The sequence below is a fragment of the Drosophila kikkawai genome, chromosome 3L (assembly GCF_030179895.1).
Source record: "Drosophila kikkawai strain 14028-0561.14 chromosome 3L, DkikHiC1v2, whole genome shotgun sequence".
Taxonomy (NCBI): Eukaryota; Metazoa; Arthropoda; class Insecta; order Diptera; family Drosophilidae; genus Drosophila; species Drosophila kikkawai.
Window position 1 is genome coordinate 34488315 of NC_091730.1, and position 21675 is coordinate 34509989.

At 40.3% G+C, this 21675-nt stretch overlaps 2 protein-coding genes across 2 annotated transcripts; both read left to right on the forward strand.

The window, feature by feature from the left end:
* The first annotated feature begins 3873 nt into the window (after window positions 1-3873).
* Window positions 3874-6001, forward strand: LOC138928464 (uncharacterized). The gene is made up of 3 exons (XM_070285541.1): window positions 3874-4458; window positions 4540-4830; window positions 5756-6001. Exons 1-3 carry the CDS (start codon window positions 3874-3876, stop codon window positions 5999-6001), a joined length of 1122 nt encoding a protein of 373 aa, XP_070141642.1.
* A 10097-nt stretch (window positions 6002-16098) lies between these two features.
* LOC138928524 (uncharacterized) lies at window positions 16099-19803 on the forward strand. The gene is made up of 2 exons (XM_070285707.1): window positions 16099-16154; window positions 19367-19803. Exons 1-2 carry the CDS (start codon window positions 16133-16135, stop codon window positions 19711-19713), a joined length of 369 nt encoding a protein of 122 aa, XP_070141808.1. The 5' UTR covers window positions 16099-16132; the 3' UTR covers window positions 19714-19803.
* Window positions 19804-21675: the final 1872 nt, after the last annotated feature.

Here is a 21675-nt window from a genome sequence, read left to right on the forward strand (position 1 = left end):
GGTGATTGTTGGCGAGAATGTTGAATCACGCGATATTGTTCTTAAGCGTCGGGATAATGGCCAATTGCAGCGAGTTTATGAGACTCATCGGTCTTATGATGCTCTTCAATACCCGTTAATGTTCTGTCGTGGAGAAGATGGGTATCACTTCAACATAAAGATGGTCAATCCAACGACAGGTTTGTTTAAAAGTCATCACGTCTTTTTAATTCTACAACTGAGTTTGAATTCAAATTTTAGGAGAAGAAACAAATAAGAAGGTTAGCTGTATGAATTTTTATGCGTATCGATTGAAGATTCGACTTGATGTCGACAATCATCTGTTAAGATACCGCCGTTTGTTTCAACAGTACTGTGTCGACATGTACGTCAAAGTAGAAACGGAACGTCTCAATTTCATTCGTTTTAATCAGTCGAAGTTGCGCTCAGACGTCTACTTGCGTGACGCCATCGCTACTGAAGGACACGCGGCCAACATCGCTTTTTTGACCATTCTCCCAGCTACTTATGTTGGAAGCCCGCGCCATATGCATGAGTATGCTCAAGTTGCGATGACGTATGTCCGGAATTACGGACGCCCGGATTTATTCATCACCTTCACATGCAATCCGAAATGGCCCGAAATTACCAATTTGTTGCTTTCAGGACAAACATCCAGCGATCGACCTGACATCACTGCACGAGTATTCAAGAAAAGATCACAGTTTCAATAGTAGTGTTTCGACATGTACGTCAAAGTAGAAACGTAACGTCTCAATTTAATTTGTTTTAATCAGTCGAAGTTGGGGCGAGATAAAGTTCGCCGGGTCCGGTGTATCTTTAGGTTTAGTATATTTTACAATTAATTTCTTAGGAATATTCCTAAATTTATAAACTTAATACAGGATTAGACCGTTTATTGTAATTACAAATGTGGTTAGGCATATTATTTGGAATGTTGGGTAATATTTTACATGATTGTCAATTAATTCTTTGGTCTCCAAATAAACTAATGGTTCTATTTTGGTGATATCTATATATATAAAAATGGAGACAAAAAATGTTACTAATGGCATCACAAGAGAACGGCTGGGCCGATTTGGCTCAAATTTTTTTAAGTTGTTTGTAATTGTCAGAAAAAGGTAAGAAAATTTTGGGAAGTCCTTCCGGAAAAGTCGCTAGCGGCTCAACAGATGGACACATCTCTCAACAGTATGTAAAATTCTGAAACACCCTACAAAGATCATAGCTGCGTTGAAATTGTGTATCAATGAACTCGGGAAAAAAAGTATTTAAACAAAAAAATCGAGCTAACGAAGCATTACCAATTGGAAGTAATGCCTGCTGTTAGACGATCAAGACTTGGACGGCGTTCACGCAATGCAATAAGTATTCAGAATTCCCGTAATAGTCGGACGCAAGAGGAACGTACAGAAATTAATGCATCGATACGTGCCCAAATTGCACAGCTTCTCGCTCCACAAAGATCACCTCAAGCCTGACATAATAATAGAGAAAGACGAGCCGCAAATGAAAACTTGAATCGCGCTGCATTCGCATACAATCCAGAAACATCCTACAAGGATCTTACCTGCGTTGTTATTGGTTCATTGTCTAGGATTGCAATGCACTGAAGTTTCGGTTGGAAACCCCCGGCTTATGCTGTGCAGGTGGCAAAATTAAATTGCCCGTTTTGGCTCATCCACCAGGGCCATTGTATTCGCTACTGTATAGAAATTCAGCCCAATCAAACAGTTTCCTAAAGCTTGCACAAAAATATAATATACGTCATTTGGAGTCGAGGTTTTTCATCAATCAGGCTACAATCCAAGTTATAAGGTAATGGCGTCTCTTTATTATCAAAATTAACAACTCACATTTTTTCGAAATTGCATTCCAACATTCAGATTCATGGGCAAATTCACCACCGAGCGGGCGCTTTGTTATCACCACAAAACAAAGATCTTAAATTCCTTCAGATCTATTTCATTGGTGATTCGGCAGTTGAACTAAATCACCGCTGTGCAATTTTTACTGAAACTTAACGTGAAATTATCGAACAATTGCAAAATCTTCTCTATGAGCATAATGAATTGGTCAGATTGTTTAAAACCGCATTGGATATAATGCATTATGACGAACACAAAATCATTATCAGCGCTGACAAAAGACCCACTGGTAGCCATGCAAGACAATTTAACGCTCCCACTATCAATGAACACGCAGTGGTGATTGTTGGCGAGAATGTGGAATAACGCGATATTGTTTTTAACCGTCGGGATAATGGCCAAGTGCAGCGAGTTTATGAGACTCATCGGTCACATGATGCTCTTCAATATCCGTTAATGTTCTGTCGTGGAGAAGATGGGTATCACTTCAACATAAAGATGGTCAATCCAACGACAGGTTTGTTTACAAGTCATCACTTCTTTTTGATTCTACAACTAAGTTTGAATTCAAATTCTAGGAGAAGAAACGAATAAGAAGGTCAACTCTATAAATTTTGATGCGTATCGATTGATGATTCGACTAGATGTTGACAATCATCTGTTAAGATACCACCGTTTGTTTCAACAGTACTGTGTCGACATGTACGTCAATGTAAAAACGGAACGTCTCAATTTCATTCGTTTTAATCAGTCGAAGTTCGGTCAGACGAGTACATTCACTTCCGTGACGCTATCGCTACTGAAGGACACGCGGCCAACATCGGTTGTTTGACCAATCTCCCAGCTACTTAAGTCGGAAGTCCGCGCCATATGCAAGGGCAAATTTAAAGGAGAGGAAGTTCTTATCCCACGAATTCCTATTATTCCAACAGATCTTCCATTCCAATTCAAGACGATTCAGTTCCCAGTTCGATTGGCATTTGCGATGACCATCAATAAATCGCAAGGCCAATCGTTGGAAGTCTGCGGGATAAATCTAGAATATCCATATTTTTCACATGGCCAGCCATACGAAGCCTTTTCCCGTGTGGGAAAGCCGTCATCATTATTTATTTTTACACCGGATAACAAAATAAAAAATATTGTTTATCAGATCGCTCTCCACAGATTTCAAGTCAAAAAAATTTGTCAATCCAACGACAGTGTTCGGAGCAGATCGCCAGCGCCTAGTCACGCGCGCATAGGTGTACCGCTGCACCTGCAGCGCTCTTATGTTTTCTCTTTTCAGCTCTTTTCTTATCTCGCTAAAGCTGTCGCGTTATCTATCAGCCAAACTACATTTGTCATCCCAAAAGCATGTATATATTCTGAAGCCAAGCTTTTTATACTCAGTCTGCAGCTCGGATAAAACAAACACATTAAAACGGCTTATATTAAAATACCTATCGTCCGTCTTTTTATTATAAACTAAAGAGTGGCAAATTCGTTGTTTTCCCCACAAACATTTGGTGACCCCGACGTGATCTTTATCGGAGTCTGCATTTCGGTTTCGTAATTGTTTAATATCGTTTAAACAAAACGCTTGTTTGCTGTCGTTTGCGGGCATTCGGTCACAAACACACAAACATACCTACAAACAGTGCGCAGCCGGCCGTTTGATTTTTTGTACATTTCGCGCTGTGAATAATCAAAAACTGTGTTGTGCAAATAATCTGGCATAAAAGTGAATCGAATTGAATCGTTTTTTATTAGCGCATAGTGCATATATATATATGTACATATAGCCACCGCCATACATACATACATTCGTTCGCATATATTCGCTGTTGCTAAGCAGGCATCTTAACGGCAAAAACAACAACAACAAGTTTAAGGTTCCGTTGCATTTCGGCGACGCTTGTAACCTCTCTAACCTCGCGGTAGAAAACATAGGGTGTTTCGTGCCTCTGACGCGGTCAGACATTTTAATTTATTTTATTTTTTTTTCTCGTGATCGAATAAAATAATGTCTGATACGGAAAATTCGGTTCGGGCGCAAAATGAATCCCCAAGTGACGTGGACTTCTACCGAGCCAAAACCCAATCTATTTTGCGGCAAATAAACTCGATTAAATTTTATTTAAATGCTGATTCGGTCAATCAGTTCGATGAAGCTGATTTACTCGCGCGAATGGATTGGATCAACTCCTTAAACGAGGCATTTGATGCTGCGCAGACATCGTTGAAGCGACTGGATTTTACGGAGATCTCGAGCGACCATCGGATGCAATTTTCCGGAGTTTTCATGGATGTAAAGGCGAAACTAAGCCGAGGCTTAGCTGCTCATCGCAAGTCGCAACTGCCGGCTTCAATCGCTGCCAATTCAACATCCATTGAAATGCCTAACCACCCGGATCTTTCTTTTAGACCTAGGAAGCCTCGTCTGCCGAATCTGGAAATCGCTCGTTTTCATGGATCCTATGCTGAGTGGCCGGATTTTCTAGCGACGTTCACTACGGTCATCGGGAATGATGATGAGCTAACGGATATTGAAAAGTTACAATACTTGCGGTCGAGTTTAGGCGGCGTGGCTTTGGAGACCATACGCTCGGTCGAACCCTCACATGCAAACTATCATAAGGCTATGAATTTGCTGATAAATCGATTCGATAATAAAGTCTTACATTTTCAGGCACACGTACAGGCAATATTTGGTTCAAAGGGTGTCGAGAAGGGATCGTCAAAGGGTCTTCGGGAGCTCAGTGATTGCATGAATTCACGTTTGCGAGCAATTCGAACCCTGGCCACTACGCAACAGATTTTGGATGGGCTTCTAATACACATCGTCACTCGAAAGCTGGATCATGGGACGCGTGAAAAATGGGAAGAGGATTTATCGATCACAGAGCTGCCTACCTGGGATGCTATGGAGTCATTTCTGGAGAAGAGGTGCAGGATGATGGAAAACTTGGATCAATCCTGGGTAACTCAAACACCAGGCCAGCAGGTGGGAACAAACTTGCGCACATAATATCCAAGTGCACTTATTGCTTCTGCCACTACCTCAAGTCATCAGATGTGTTGCGATGCAAGGGATCATTATTTGCCAAAATGCCCTCAATTTTTGAATTTGAGTCCGAATCTTCGGTATAGAGAAGCAAAGAAGTTTGCACCTTTGCTTAAATTGTTTGCGCAAGGGCCATAGTTTGCAGCAATGCAAGTCGACTCATTGCAGATATTGTCGCATGAAGCACCATTCATTATTACACATGAACCATGACCCATCCGCACCATCCATCTCATTTTCATCTCCATCATGCGATCCATCCTCGAGCTCTCAGCTATTGCCATCCACTTCATCATCAGCATTAGTATCATGTTCGCAAGCATCATCTCATCCTGATCATCACTTATCAAGCCCTCCACGCAAAGCCTCAAATATTATGCCGAATGACTACGTGTTGCTTCCGACTGCTATTATATACGTGAGAAATAGAAGTGGAGCATTTATGCCTTGCCGAGCAATTTTAGATTCTGCCTCGCAGCTAAGCTTCATAACCTCTCGCTTAGCTAGTCAACTAAATTTGAGTCATAGCAAATCGCAAATCTCGATTGCTGGGATAGGAGAATCTTCCATAATTTCAGATAGGACAGTCGATATTGTTGCGCAATCACGGGATGCCAGCTATCGTGTGTCATTCGCAGCTGTTGTGACTCACAGTATCACGGATTACCAGCCCCATTTCAATATAGATGCAACATCATGGAGAATTCCGCAGAACATTTCGCTCGCTGATCCTTATTTTAATCAATCGCAACGAATTGACCTTTTGCTTGGCGCTGATTTGTTTTTCCAAATAATTTCCACAGGAAAAATTCATTTGGGCAGGACTTTGCCAACTCTTCAGAACACCAAACTTGGTTGGATAGTCTCTGGAGGGTTATCGAGGAACCTGCTGAGCGAGGAGACCTGCATCGAGGAAGTCACATCCGGCGGAGACGGCGTCATCAGAGTAGCTATGGTCCGTACAGCTACGGGTCTAATCAAGAGAGCCGTCGCCAACCTAGCCGCTCTGCCCATCGATTCCGAGATAGTTGGAACCGTACCTCTTCCAACGGGGGGAGTATGTTCGGAGCAGATCGCCAGCGCCTAGTCACGCGCGCATAGGTGTACCGCTGCACCTGCAGCGCTCTTATGTTTTCTCTTTTCTGCTCTTTTCTTATCTCGCTAAAGCTGTCGCGTTATCTATCAGCCAAACTACATTTATCATCCCAAAAGCATGTATATATTCTGAAGCCAAGCTTTTTATACTCAGTCTGCAGCTCCGATAAAACAAACACATTAAAACGGCTTATATTAAAATACCTATCGTGCGTCTTTTTATTATAAACTAAAGGGTGGCAAATTCGTTGTTTTCCCCACAAACAGACAGGTTTGTTTAAAAGTCATCACTTCTTTTTGATTCTCAACTAATTTTGAATTCAAATTTTAGCCTAAAATTTTTAGGAGAAGATAGGAATAAGGTCAGCTCTATGAATTTTTATGCGTATCGATTGATGATGTTTCAACAGTACTGTTTCGACATGTACGTCAAAGTAGAAACGGAACGTCTCAATTTAATTTGTCTTAATCAGTCGAAGTTGGGGCGAGATAAAGTTCGCCGGGTCCGCTAGTATATCTATATATATAAAAATGGAGACAAAAAATGTTAGCGATCAAATCACAAGAGAACGGCTGGGCCGATTTGGCTCAATTTTTTTTTCAGTTTTTTGTAATTGCCAGAAGAAGGTTATAGCATAAGAAAAATTTGGGAAGTCCTTCCGGAAAGGTCGCTAGCGGCTCAACAGATGGACACACTGTTGTATGTAAAATTCTGAAACACCCTACAAAGATCATAGCTGCGTTGAAATTGTGTATCAATGAACTCGGTAAAAAAATATTTAAACAAAAAAATCGAGCTAACGAAGCAATACCAAAGTGAGCTTAAACAATTGGAAGTAATGCCTGCTGTTAGACGATCAAATCTTGGGCGGCGTTCACGCAATGCAATAAATAATCAGAATTTCCGTAATAGTCGGACGCAAGAGGAACGTACAAAAATAAATGCATCGATACGTGCCCAAATGGCACAGCTTCGCGCTGCACAAAGACCACCTCAAGCCCGACAAAATAATAGAGGAAGACGAGCCGCAAATGAAAACTTGAATCGCGCTGCATTCGCATACAATCCTGAAACATCCTACAAGGATCTTACGTGCGTTGTTATTGGTTCATTATCTGTTGTATGTCAGCATTGTAATGCATTGAAGTTTCGGTTGGAAACCCCCGGCTTATGCTGTGCAGGTGGCAAAATTAAATTGCCCGTTTTGGCTCATCCACCAGAGCCTTTGTACTCGCTACTATATGGAAACTCAGCCCAATCAAACAGTTTCCTGAAGCTTGCACAAAAATATAACGGATGCTTTCAAATGACGTCTTTTGGAGCCGAGGTTGTTCAACAATCAGGCTACAATCCAAGTTATAAGGTAATGGCGTCTCTTTATTATCACATTTTTTCAAAATTGCATCCCAACATTCAGATTCAAGGGCAAATTCACCACCGAGCGGGCGCTTTGTTACCACCACAAAACAAAGATCATAAATTCCTTCAGATCTATTTCATTGGTGATTCGGAAGTTGAACTAAATCACCGCTGTGCAATTTTTACTGCAACTAAACGTGAAATTATTCAACAATTGCAAAACCTTCTCCATGAGCATAATGAATTGGTCAGATTGTTTAAAACCGCATTGGATATAATGCATTATGACGAACATAAAATCATTATCAGCGCTGACAAAAGACCCACTGGTAGCCATGCAAGACAATTTAATGCTCCCACTATCAATGAAGTCGCAGTGGTGATTGTTGGCGAGAATGTTGAATCACGCGATATTGTTCTTAAGCGTCGGGATAATGGCCAATTGCAGCGAGTTTATGAGACTCATCGGTCTTATGATGCTCTTCAATACCCGTTGATGTTCTGTCGTGGAGAAGATGGGTATCACTTCAACATAAAGATGGTCAAACCAACGACAGGTTTGTTTACAAGTCATCACTTCTTTTTAACTAAGTTTGAATTCAAATTCTAGGAGAAGAAACGAATAAGAAGGTCAACTCTATGAATTTTGATGCGTATCGATTGATGATTCGACTAGATGTTGACAATCATCTGTTAAGATACCACCGTTTGTTTCAAAAGTACTGTGTCGACATGTACGTCAATGTAAAAACGGAACGTCTCAATTTCATTCGTTTTAATCAGTCGAAGTTCGGTCAGACGAGTACATTCACTTGCGTGACGCTATCGCTACTGAAGGACACGCGGCCAACATCGGTTGTTTGACCAATCTCCCAGCTACTTATGTTGGAAGCCCGCGCCATATGCATGAGTATGCTCAAGTTGCGATGACGTATGTCCGGAATTACGGACGCCCGGATTTATTCATCACCTTCACATGCAATCCGAAATGGCCCGAAATTACCAATTTGTTGCTTTCAGGACAAACATCCAGCGATCGACCTGACATCACTGCACGAGTATTCAAGAAAAGATCACAGTTTCAATAGTAGTGTTTCGACATGTACGTCAAAGTAGAAACGTAACGTCTCAATTTAATTTGTTTTAATCAGTCGAAGTTGGGGCGAGATAAAGTTCGCCGGGTCCGGTGTATCTTTAGGTTTAGTATATTTTACAATTAATTTCTTAGGAATATTCCTAAATTTATAAACTTAATACAGGATTAGACCGTTTATTGTAATTACAAATGTGGTTAGGCATATTATTTGGAATGTTGGGTAATATTTTACATGATTGTCAATTAATTCTTTGGTCTCCAAATAAACTAATGGTTCTATTTTGGTGATATCTATATATATAAAAATGGAGACAAAAAATGTTACTAATGGCATCACAAGAGAACGGCTGGGCCGATTTGGCTCAAATTTTTTTCAGTTGTTTGTAATTGTCAGAAGAAGGTAAGAAAATTTTGGGAAGTCCTTCCGGAAAAGTCGCTAGCGGCTCAACAGATGGACACATCTCTCAACAGTATGTAAAATTCTGAAACACCCTACAAAGATCATAGCTGCGTTGAAATTGTGTATCAATGAACTCGGTAAAAAAATATTTAAACAAAAAAATCGAGCTAACGAAGCATTACCAATTGGAAGTAATGCCTGCTGTTAGACGATCAAGACTTGGACGGCGTTCACGCAATGCAATAAGTATTCAGAATTCCCGTAATAGTCGGACGCAAGAGGAACGTACAGAAATAAATGCATCGATACGTGCCCAAATTGCACAGCTTCTCGCTCCACAAAGATCACCTCAAGCCCGACATAATAATAGAGAAAGACGAGCCACAAATGAAAACTTGAATCGCGCTGCATTCGCATACAATCCTGAAACATCCTACAAGGATCTTACCTGCGTTGTTATTGGTTCATTGTCTAGGATTGCAATGCACTGAAGTTTCGGTTGGAAACCCCCGGCTTATGCTGTGCAGGTGGCAAAATTAAATTGCCCGTTTTGGCTCATCCACCAGGGCCATTGTATTCGCTACTGTATAGAAATTCAGCCCAATCAAACAGTTTCCTAAAGCTTGCACAAAAATATAATATACGTCATTTGGAGTCGAGGTTTTTCATCAATCAGGCTACAATCCAAGTTATAAGGTAATGGCGTCTCTTTATTATCAAAATTAACAACTCACATTTTTTCGAAATTGCATTCCAACATTCAGATTCATGGGCAAATTCACCACCGAGCGGGCGCTTTGTTATCACCACAAAACAAAGATCTTAAATTCCTTCAGATCTATTTCATTGGTGATTCGGCAGTTGAACTAAATCACCGCTGTGCAATTTTTACTGAAACTTAACGTGAAATTATCGAACAATTGCAAAATCTTCTCTATGAGCATAATGAATTGGTCAGATTGTTTAAAACCGCATTGGATATAATGCATTATGACGAACATAAAATCATTATCAGCGCTGACAAAAGACCCACTGGTAGCCATGCAAGACAATTTAATGCTCCCACTATCAATGAAGTCGCAGTGGTGATTGTTGGCGAGAATGTTGAATCACGCGATATTGTTCTTAAGCGTCGGGATAATGGCCAATTGCAGCGAGTTTATGAGACTCATCGGTCTTATGATGCTCTTCAATACCCGTTGATGTTCTGTCGTGGAGAAGATGGGTATCACTTCAACATAAAGATGGTCAATCCAACGACAGGTTTGTTTAAAAGTCATCACGTCTTTTTAATTCTACAACTGAGTTTGAATTCAAATTTTAGGAGAAGAAACGAATAAGAAGGTTAGCTGTATGAATTTTTATGCGTATCGATTGATGATTCGACTTGATGTTGACAATCATCTGTTAAGATACCGCCGTTTGTTTCAACAGTACTGTGTCGACATGTACGTCAAAGTAGAAACGGAACGTCTCAATTTCATTCGTTTTAATCAGTCGAAGTTGTGCTCAGACGAGTACATCCACTTGCGTGACGCCATCGCTACTGAAGGACACTCGGCCAACATCGGTTTTTTGACCATTCTCCCAGCTACTTATGTTGGAAGCCCGCGCCATATGCATGAGTATGCTCAAGATGCGATGACGTATGTCCGGAATTACGGACGCCCGGATTTATTCATCACCTTCACATGCAATCCGAAATGGCCCGAAATTACCAATTTGTTGCTTTCAGGACAAACATCCAGCGATCGACCTGACATCACTGCACGAGTATTCAAGCAAAAGATCACAGTTTCAATAGTAGTGTTTCGACATGTACCTCAAAGTAGAAACGTAACGTCTCAATTTAATTTGTTTTAATCAGTCGAAGTTGGGGCGAGATAAAGTTCGCCGGGTCCGGTGTATCTTTAGGTTTAGTATATTTTACAATTAATTTCTTAGGAATATTCCTAAATTTATAAACTTAATACAGGATTAGACCGTTTATTGTAATTACAAATGTGGTTAGGCATATTATTTGGAATGTTGGGTAATATTTTATATGATTGTCAATTAATTCTTTGGTCTCCAAATAAACTAATGGTTCTATTTTGGTGATATTATCTATATATATAAAAATGGAGACAAAAAATGTTACTAATGGCATCACAAGAGAACGGCTGGGCCGATTTGGCTCAAATTTTTTTCAGTTGTTTGTAATTGTCAGAAGAAGGTAAGAAAATTTTGGGAAGTCCTTCCGGAAAAGTCGCTAGCGGCTCAACAGATGGACACACTGTTGTATGTAAAATTCTGAAACACCCTACAAAGATCATAGCTGCGTTGAAATTGTGTATCAATGAACTCGGTAAAAAAAATATTTAAACAAAAAAATCGAGCTAACGAAGCATTACCAATTGGAAGTAATGCCTGCTGTTAGACGATCAAGACTTGGACGGCGTTCACGCAATGCAATAAGTATTCAGAATTCCCGTAATAGTCGGACGCAAGAGGAACGTACAGAAATAAATGCATCGATACGTGCCCAAATTGCACAGCTTCTCGCTCCACAAAGATCACCTCAAGCCCGACATAATAATAGAGAAAGACGAGCCACAAATGAAAACTTGAATCGCGCTGCATTCGCATACAATCCTGAAACATCCTACAAGGATCTTACCTGCGTTGTTATTGGTTCATTGTCTAGGATTGCAATGCACTGAAGTTTCGTTGGAAACCCCCGGCTTATGCTGTGCAGGTGGCAAAATTAAATTGCCCGTTTTGGCTCATCCACCAGGGCCATTGTATTCGCTACTGTATAGAAATTCAGCCCAATCAAACAGTTTCCTAAAGCTTGCACAAAAACATAACGGATGCTTTCCAATTACGTCATTTGGAGTCCAGGTTTTTCATCAATCAGGCTACAATCCAAGTTATAAGGTAATGGCGTCTCTTTATTATCAAAATTAACAACTCACATTTTTTCGAAATTGCATTCCAACATTCAGATTCATGGGCAAATTCACCACCGAGCGGGCGCTTTGTTATCACCACAAAACAAAGATCTTAAATTCCTTCAGATCTATTTCATTGGTGATTCGGCAGTTGAACTAAATCACCGCTGTGCAATTTTTACTGAAACTTAACGTGAAATTATCGAACAATTGCAAAATCTTCTCTATGAGCATAATGAATTGGTCAGATTGTTTAAAACCGCATTGGATATAATGCATTATGACGAACACAAAATCATTATCAGCGCTGACAAAAGACCCACTGGTAGCCATGCAAGACAATTTAACGCTCCCACTATCAATGAACACGCAGTGGTGATTGTTGGCGAGAATGTGGAATAACGCGATATTGTTTTTAACCGTCGGGATAATGGCCAAGTGCAGCGAGTTTATGGGACTCATCGGTCACATGATGCTCTTCAATATCCGTTAATGTTCTGTCGTGGAGAAGATGGGTATCACTTCAACATAAAGATGGTCAATCCAACGACAGGTTTGTTTACAAGTCATCACTTCTTTTTAACTAAGTTTGAATTCAAATTCTAGGAGAAGAAACGAATAAGAAGGTGAACTCTATGAATTTTGATGCGTATCGATTGATGATTCGACTAGATGTTGACAATCATCTGTTAAGATACCACCGTTTGTTTCAAAAGTACTGTGTCGACATGTACGTCAATGTAAAAACGGAACGTCTCAATTTCATTCGTTTTAATCAGTCGAAGTTCGGTCAGACGAGTACATTCACTTGCGTGACGCTATCGCTACTGAAGGACACGCGGCCAACATCGGTTGTTTGACCAATCTCCCAGCTACTTATGTCGGAAGTCCGCGCCATATGCAAGGGCAAATTTAAAGGAGAGGAGGTTCTTATCCACGAATTCCTATTATTCCAACAGATCTTCCATTCCAATTCAAGACGATTCAGTTCCCAGTTCGATTGGCATTTGCGATGACCATCAATAAATCGCAAGGCCAATCGTTGGAAGTCTGCGGGATAAATCTAGAATATCCATATTTTTCACATGGGCCAGCTATACGAAGCCTGTTCGCGTGTGGGAAAGCCGTCATCATTATTTATTTTTACACCGGATAACAAAATAAAAAATAATGTTTATCAGAACGCTCTCCACAGATTTCAAGTCAAAAAAATTTGTCAATCCAACGACAGGTTTGTTTAAAAGTCATCACTTCTTTTTGATTCTCAACTAATTTTGAATTCAAATTTTAGCCTAAAATTTTTAGGAGAAGATAGGAATAAGGTCAGCTCTATGAATTTTTATGCGTATCGATTGATGATGTTTCAACAGTACTGTTTCGACATGTACGTCAAAGTAGAAACGGAACGTCTCAATCGAAGTCGAAGTTGGGGCGAGATAAAGTTCGCCGGGTCCGCTAGTGTACATATGTATATATATGCACTATGCGCTATTAACAAAGATTAAATTTTATTTCGAATTATTTGCACAACACAGTTTTGATTTTTCACAGCGCGAAATGTACAAAAATCAAACGGCCGGCTGCGCACTTTTATGTATGTATGTTCGTGTGTTTGTGACCGAATGCCCGCAAACGACAGCAAACAAGAGTTTTGTTTAAACGATATTAAACAAATACGAAACCGAGATGCAGACTCCAATAAAGATCACGTCGGGGTCACCAAAATGTTTGTGGGGAAGACAATGAATATGCCACCCTTTAGTTTATAATAAAAACGCACGATAGGATTTTACAGCCGCGTAAATTCTGTGTTTCTTTAATCGGAGCTGCAAACTTTGAATATGTAAGCTTGGCTTCAGAATATATATATGTTTATGAGAGTACGATTGTAGTTTGGCTGATAGATAACGCGACAGCTTAGGCGAGATAAGAAAGAGCAGAGAAGAGAAAACACAAGAGCGCTGCAGGTGCAGTGGTACACCTATGCGCGCATGACTAGGTGCTGGCGGTCTGCTCCGAACAATGGTCATGTTAAATTTATGGAAAATTGTATATGAATCGGTTATTGTTGGTTTAATTGCTAATATTTGACTATTTATATTTTCAGTCTCAGAAAGGATTAATTCAGTCGATTCCTTTTGGCAAATTAGCTTAATGGGCCGCACTATGGTTTTTTTCGCGTTTTTTTTTTTTGGCATAAACTCTAATTTTAAACCTATTGATCTGAAATTTAGTTTGTATACATTTTTTAAGCTTTTATGATGACCTACCAAGTTTCAAATGATTTGGGGCACTATTTCATATAGCTGCCATATAACCGATCTGGCCGATTTGCACCAACTTTTTTGTTTTTCAAGCTATTGCTTTGAAATTTGGTTTGTATACATTTTTTAAGCTCCCAAGATGACCTACCAAGTTTCAAATGATTTGGTTATATTTTAATAAAAAAACTCTTTTGGGCGAATCGGCCAGATCTGTTATATGGCAGCTATATGAAATAGTGCCCCAAATCATTTGAAATGGAGTTTATAGCAAAAAAAAAACGGAAAAAAACCATACTGATATGGTACTAGAAAATTTTGATTTTTTTCGAAAACGTGTGGATTCGGACAAAAACGGTTAGTTTCTCATTAATCTACACACTTTGGTTAATAGTTTCTCATTTACAACTTTTTGCAACTCTTTGCCATGTGTCACGAGTGTCACGATCCGGTTCCGATGGAGAACCATTAGACAGCAACGGTCTGGCATCTCGGAGTTAGTTGGCGAAGAGTTGGAGAACGAGAACGACAAGCAACGCCAGCTCCGCGAGAACGACATTTCGAAAACGTATTAATCAAATAACGCACATATATCTGTATCCATTAATATTCTATAATCGAGTTGTTCATCATTAAAGTACAATTAAGATCACGAGTTAGTCTCTTTATTCACCGTAAGCCGTGCTATCTATTCGCCTTATTCCTGACAAATCAACAGCGACTCACACATTCCTCTACACAACGACAAAATATTGGAGTGTGTGTGACAATTTTCAGAAGTGGGATAGTGCGCAATAAGTGAACGAACCAAGATAAATGGACATAACGTAAAACGAAAGTTATGCACAATGCTAAAGAAATAGTAAAGAACTATTTAACTAAGAAAGCCCTACAACATAGGTGCAGAGAAGCGGGACTCTCGACATCGGGAAATCGTGAGGACATGCTTAAGAGATTGAACTCTCAAAACAGCGACGATGAGTACATAAGTGCAGAAAACCAGTCACTTCAAAAGAAGATTGTCGAGCTGGAGAAACGGTACGAGAGCTTCAGGAGCGATCTTTTCACCCTTCAGTAATTTCATCACCAATCGAAAAAGCTGCAACAGTAAACGAAGTTCAGCCAGCCAACGCTAGCGAGACAACGAGTAATAAACTTGACGAAAAACGGCAACAACAACCAATCGACCTACGATCCAACGAGATGCATGTGCAGAAGGTAACGAATTTGCCAAATGTAGATGTGGCAACGTCTCAGTCACAGCTAAACGAAATCTACCCACCTCAACGACACAACATGCATTTTGCTACGTCACAGCAAAGCGATGTATACCCAACTCAACTACGCAACATGCATTTTGCTACGTCACAGCAAAACGATGTATACCCAACTCAACCACACAACATGCACTTTGCTACGTCACAGCAAAATGATGTATACCCACCTCAACGACACAACATGCATTTTGCTACGTCACAGCGAAATGTTATCTACCCGACTCAGACTCACAACGTGCACTTTTCTACGTCACAGAAATTCGCAGACTGTGCTACCTCACAGCCAAACGTAAACAATCCTGTCACTTACTCAAACTTTGGAAATTTTGTAACTTCGGGAAACGACTATAATCAAGGCAGTACATTTCCACATCAACCAATGTATAACGAGTATCCATACGCTCGTGCTAGCCACTTGGATAACAGGATCCCTGCTGGGAGCGAACATTTCAATCACGCCTATGGAAACGTCAGTGATATTGTCGCGCTGCTTCCAGAATTCAATCCATCGTCTGGTAAATCCCTGGACTCACATCAGTTTGTAAAACGTGTCAACTCCCTTCGTAACGCTTATCGTTGGGATGATCGTAAGCTAATATTTGCAGTTCAACAAAAGATGCTGGGTGCTGCTCGTTATTGGGTAGACTCTACGGATCAAATATTTCAAACATGGCCCCAGTTTACTGAACGATTTTTGAATGACTTCCCATGTCTCAGTAACCCGGCAGATGTTCACCTTAAAATGTCAAAAACGAATAGAGATTCCACCGAGTCACCGTCAGATTATTTCTACAAGATGCTCGCTTTGGGTAAAAAGGGTGAGTTACCAGATTCAGCAATTTGCACACACATTATCAATGGAATTAACGACTACGATTTAAAGAGAAAGATATCCAACAGTTATGTTTCCTGTAACGAACTACTACGCGATATTCTTGCATACTCCGCGCATAATATTATAAAGCATAACGCCATTCAAATGTCAAACAAACGGGATCTTAACGTCAGCCTTCAGAAGCCGAATTCTTCATTGAATACAAAACGTCCTTTCACCGATAAAGTCGAGGTATCGGTTAAATGCTACAAATTGTCAGAAAGTTGGACATTATTCTTCGAAATGTCCTGAGCCTCAGCGAAAGCCTCGTTGCACGCACTGCAACCGCACAACACACGATTCTGCCAGCTGCCCCGATAACCAAAAGACAGGTCCAAAAATTAATAAAATTGACTCTGATTCTGATTCAGAAATCTCCAAATCGATTTCGGTAAACGGCAATGAAACCATCGCATTCGTAGATCCAGGCAGTACGCGAACCCTAATTCGAAAATCATTCGCCGAAAGCGTAGGTGTTCTACAACGATGTGCTGTTACTCTGAACGGATTTGGTGGTGGGAAATTCCTTTGTACACAGAAACTATTCGCGAAAATTGTAATTGACGATTCGGATTACGAAGTTGAAGTTTTGGTCGTAGAAGATAAACTAATAACCGAAAATGTACTTTTGGGTAAGGATATCCTTTGTCGCGATGGAAACAAACTGATCATCCTCGGTAATGAGTGTTATGTAGAGAATATTCGAAAAATTCAAACAAGCCAAGAGCGTTCGTCAGTTGAGAACGAGCTCATAAACAAATTGGTATCGGAAAATGCGTCTTGCTTTGCGGAGAAAGCTAACGAGCTCGGTAAATGCTCTCTAACCAAAATGGAAATAACTTTAACATCAAACGTTCCCTGCTTCACTAAGCCTTACCGTACTCCTTTTGCACTCAGACCTGTCGTCGGTAATATTATCTCCGAGTTACTCGATAGTGATATAATTCGTCCGTCAGACTCCCCTTATGCATCTGGAATTGTCGTCGTTGAAAAACAGAATGATGAACATCGTCTTTGCGTCGACTACCGACGTCTCAACAGTATAACCGTCAAAAAAACCATTTCCAATGCCAAATCTGGAGGAGCAATTCGCCCAATTAGCCGGGAATTCCTATTTTTCTCAGCTGGACTTGCGTATGGGATATCATCAAATCGAGGTTTGCGAATTCACCGCATTTGTGACTTCAGACGGCCACTACGAATATAACAGGATGCCGTTCGGTCTTGTCAATGCTCCAGCAGTATTTCAAGCGGTCATGAACAAAATAGTCAAACGCATGGAGCCAGGTGAGGAACTCGCATATCTAGATGATGTCATCATTCCCAGCAAATCATTTGATGAGGGTATCCAACGACTCGGAAAATTCTTCCGAATCCTTAAAGAGAGCGGTTTAACACTTCGCTACGACAAATGTAAATTTCTTCAATCCGAAATAACTTTCTTGGGCCATATTGTCAACAAAGATGGAATCACTCCAGGCGAAAACAAGGTGAGCGCTATTAAAAACTTCAAAGTCCCCACCAACGTAAAAGACGTCAGACGATTTTTGGGTCTAACGGGATTCTTTCGAAAGTTTGTTGAAAACTACTCCTTAATTACAAGACCCCTTACACGACTGTTGCGTAAGGTAGAGCAAAACAGCTTCGATTGGGGAAATGACCAGAAACGGGCTTTTAACGAGCTAATCGGTAAATTATGCTGTGTTCCAGTTTTGGTTCTGTACGACTTTGCTGCACATCATGAGGTACACACAGATGCTTGTGCGATCGGACTAGCAGGAGTCTTACTGCAATCTTAAGACAAAACGAATTGGCGACCCGTGTGTTACTTCAGTAGGCACTGTACTGACGCTGAAAGTCGATACCATAGCTACGAACTCGAAACGTTGGCCGTCGTAGAAACGCTACAAAGGTTCAGGGTGTATATTCTAGGAAAACCCTTCCGACTCGTCACTGATTGTTCCGCCATCGCCAAGGTAAAACTCAATAAAGAATTGATCCCTCAAGTCGCACGTTGGTGGATTAAAATACTGGACTACGGCTGCGAATTCATTCATCGTGATGGTAGTAAAATGGCCCATGTGGATGCCATGAGCCGCGCTCCCGTTTCACCTCCTGAAAAATCCTTACAGGAAGTAGTGCGCACCATAATTACGGACGTCGATGACTGGTTGCTAAATATGCAGCTTCAGGATGAGGCCCTTGTCCAAATATTTGCTGTATTGAAGGAACATCGTACCGGAAATCAGCTAAAACAACTTCAAGCTGATTACGTAATCAAAAATCACCGTCTATGTCGCAAGGTCGAAAAAGGAATAGCCTTCGTTGTACCAAAGTCCGTGAGATGGCGCATTGTTAAGATGTGTCATGATGATTTTGGGCATTTCGGTCTGAACAAAACAATTGGACGAATTCAAGAAAAGTTTTGGTTCCCAAGAATGCGGAAGTACGTGAAAGAATACATTTCAACATGCATTCAATGCTGCTACTACAAATCTAAAGGAGGCAAGCCAGTACCATTTCGCAGGCTACACATCGATCATTTGGGACCGTTTATTCGAAGCAAACGCGGAAATACCCATATACTAGCCATATCCGATCCCTTCAGTAAATATCTGATTGTAAAGGCAGTTAAAAGTACAAAAACTCTTCCAGTGCTGAACATTCTAAATGAAGTCTCCAGCTACTTCGGTCTGCCGAAAATAATAATATCCGATCATGGAACTGCTTTTACCTCGAAACAATTTGAAGAATACTGTATGCAAAACCAGATTCAACACATTAAAAACGCTGTGCGAACACCTCGTGCAAATGGACAAGTAGAGCGCGCTAACCAAACCATTCTTAACTACTTACGCACAGTGAACGACCACCCGAAGGATTGGGATCTTACTTTACACAATCTTCAATGGAGTGTAAACTCTCAAAAGAACGAAACCTCAGGATTCAGCCCGATTGATTTGGTGTTTAACTTTAATCCTATTGATGTAGTCCAGAACCATCTCACTGCAGCTATACACACCGATTTGGAATTAGACGAGATAGAATCTGTCATCGACAACAGAAACCAAGCGCTCTTCAATATTGCAAGCGAGCGAGCTAAATGGAAACAACGCTTTGATACCAAACACGCTAACCCTTCTATCTACTCCACAGGTAATCTTGTAGTCGTTGAAAATGAACCAGCTGCTACAGGCGAGTCGCGAAAGCTCGAACCACGCTATCGAGGACCATATATCGTCGTCAAGGTCCTTGGAAACGACCATTATGTAATCGAAGACATCCCAGGTATACAGATTACAGGACGTAAATACTGTTCTGTCTATTCCTCGGATAAAATCAAGCCGTGGTGCTCCAACGTCCCTGAGCTGGATGTTCCCGACGATGACGAGGATCGAATCGAGGACGATCCGAATGCAGGATTGGCCGAGCTGTCACGAGTGTCACGATCCGGTTCCGATGGAGAACCATTAGACAGCAACGGTCTGGCATCTCGGAGTTAGTTGGCGAAGAGTTGGAGAACGAGAACGACAAGCAACGCCAGCTCCGCGAGAACGACATTTCGAAAACGTATTAATCAAATAACGCACATATATCTGTATCCATTAATATTCTATAATCGAGTTGTTCATCATTAAAGTACAATTAAGATCACGAGTTAGTCTCTTTATTCACCGTAAGCCGTGCTATCTATTCGCCTTATTCCTGACAAATCAACAGCGACTCACACATTCCTAAAAATACACGTAAACAAAAGACGGTACAATTGGACAAAAACACATAACAACGACAGAAACATTGGTAAACTTTAGTTTTAAATACCTGGACAATCGTTTTCCATATTTATTCATTTAACTTCTTCGTAAGCTTTTGCCACAACAAACTATCAAAGTTGCACAATTTTTCGTGCCAATTTCATACAAAACAACTGCTATATAATCAGCTGACTTTAACAGCTGGCCAGCAGAACAGTGTTGCTCCATATATTAAAGTTACATATTTTTTATCTGTCTAGGGTGTTTAAAAATTAAAAATAAAAAAAATGTTAAGATACATAAAAATAAAAAAATTGACTNTATGCCAAAAAAAAAAACGCGAAAAAAACCATAGTGGGCCGACAATATCGAGTTGATGAAAGTGTTTCGTTTGTTCACAAAATTTTAGCTCCAAGATGCACTTGCAAAGGAACAAGACAGACTGCAAATAGGTACTGATAGACCATACTCATTTCACTATCATTGAACTTTTGACGATAAGTCGAGTGACCACTGCTGCCATCGCATCCCCATTTATATATAGCAGTCAAAATAGTATCGTTATCATTTAATAGATTCTGCTCTTCAAAGCCTTGCCTAAACTGGTTAGCTTGTATGTATCCTTTGTATGGCCTACATCAATATAGAATGCAAGTGCTTCTTCAGGAATGAAAGGAACAATTGGATTCCTTTGTGTTTCCAATGACTGCTTTATATTTTGTCCAGATAGTGTGTTCATTAAAGAATGATGACAAGAATTATTTACCAATTTTTTTTTTTTTTATTCGGCTAGAATGCTCATTATGGCCACTGTGCACCTGTCCGTGTTTACACAAACTAGTCCCTCAGTTTTAAAGCTATCTGAATAAAACTTTTTACATGGTCTTATAAATACTCTCACTGCTATATATGTCGAAACGGGCCGGATCGGACAACTATATCATATAGTTGCCATAGAAATATAACTTGGCTGTTTTTCAACATACTTTGATAATTTTTAAGATATAGAGATTATTTGTTATTGTGCGGATTCAAATTAAATCCTAATGCTGAAATAGTTTTTATTGCTTGCCTCAGGTTCAGTACCTGTGGCAATAGTCGCCGCAATAGTCGCTCTAGGAGACTTCAATATACCTGGAGCTCGTTGGTCATCAGATGGTACGTCTAATGTCCTCCAAACTGCGGCACAGCATGACCTCATAGATGGTTTGCTTGACATTTCGTTGTCCCAAGTTTTGTTGAGCGTAGAAATCCTAATTCAGAACAGCAAAAATATGTTTTCCCCCAAAATTATCACAATAAATCGCACCAAATTTTTTCCCCCAATTTCTCTTTAAAATTTTTTTTTTAAATTTTAGGTAAGTACCAAGGCAAAACTGAGTAAGCAGTTTTGTTGAGCGTAGAAATCCTAATTCAGAACAGCTTTCAGAATTGAATTTCGTGCATTTTTGGCCGAGTTATGAATTTTCAAAAATATGTTTTCCCCCAAAATTATCACAATAAATCGCAAATTCTTTAAATCGCCTACCAGATCTGTGTTTCGTCTCTGATCCTGTAGGTGTAAACTTAACAAGAGTCGATCCATTGACGCTTCCCGAAGACCCTTACCATCCTACTTTCGAAGTGACCATCGATTTGGGGACTGTCGTAAAGACCAAACCTGATCTGAGTTGCTCAGCGACTAAAGTTCGCTGCTTTCGTAAAGCAAAT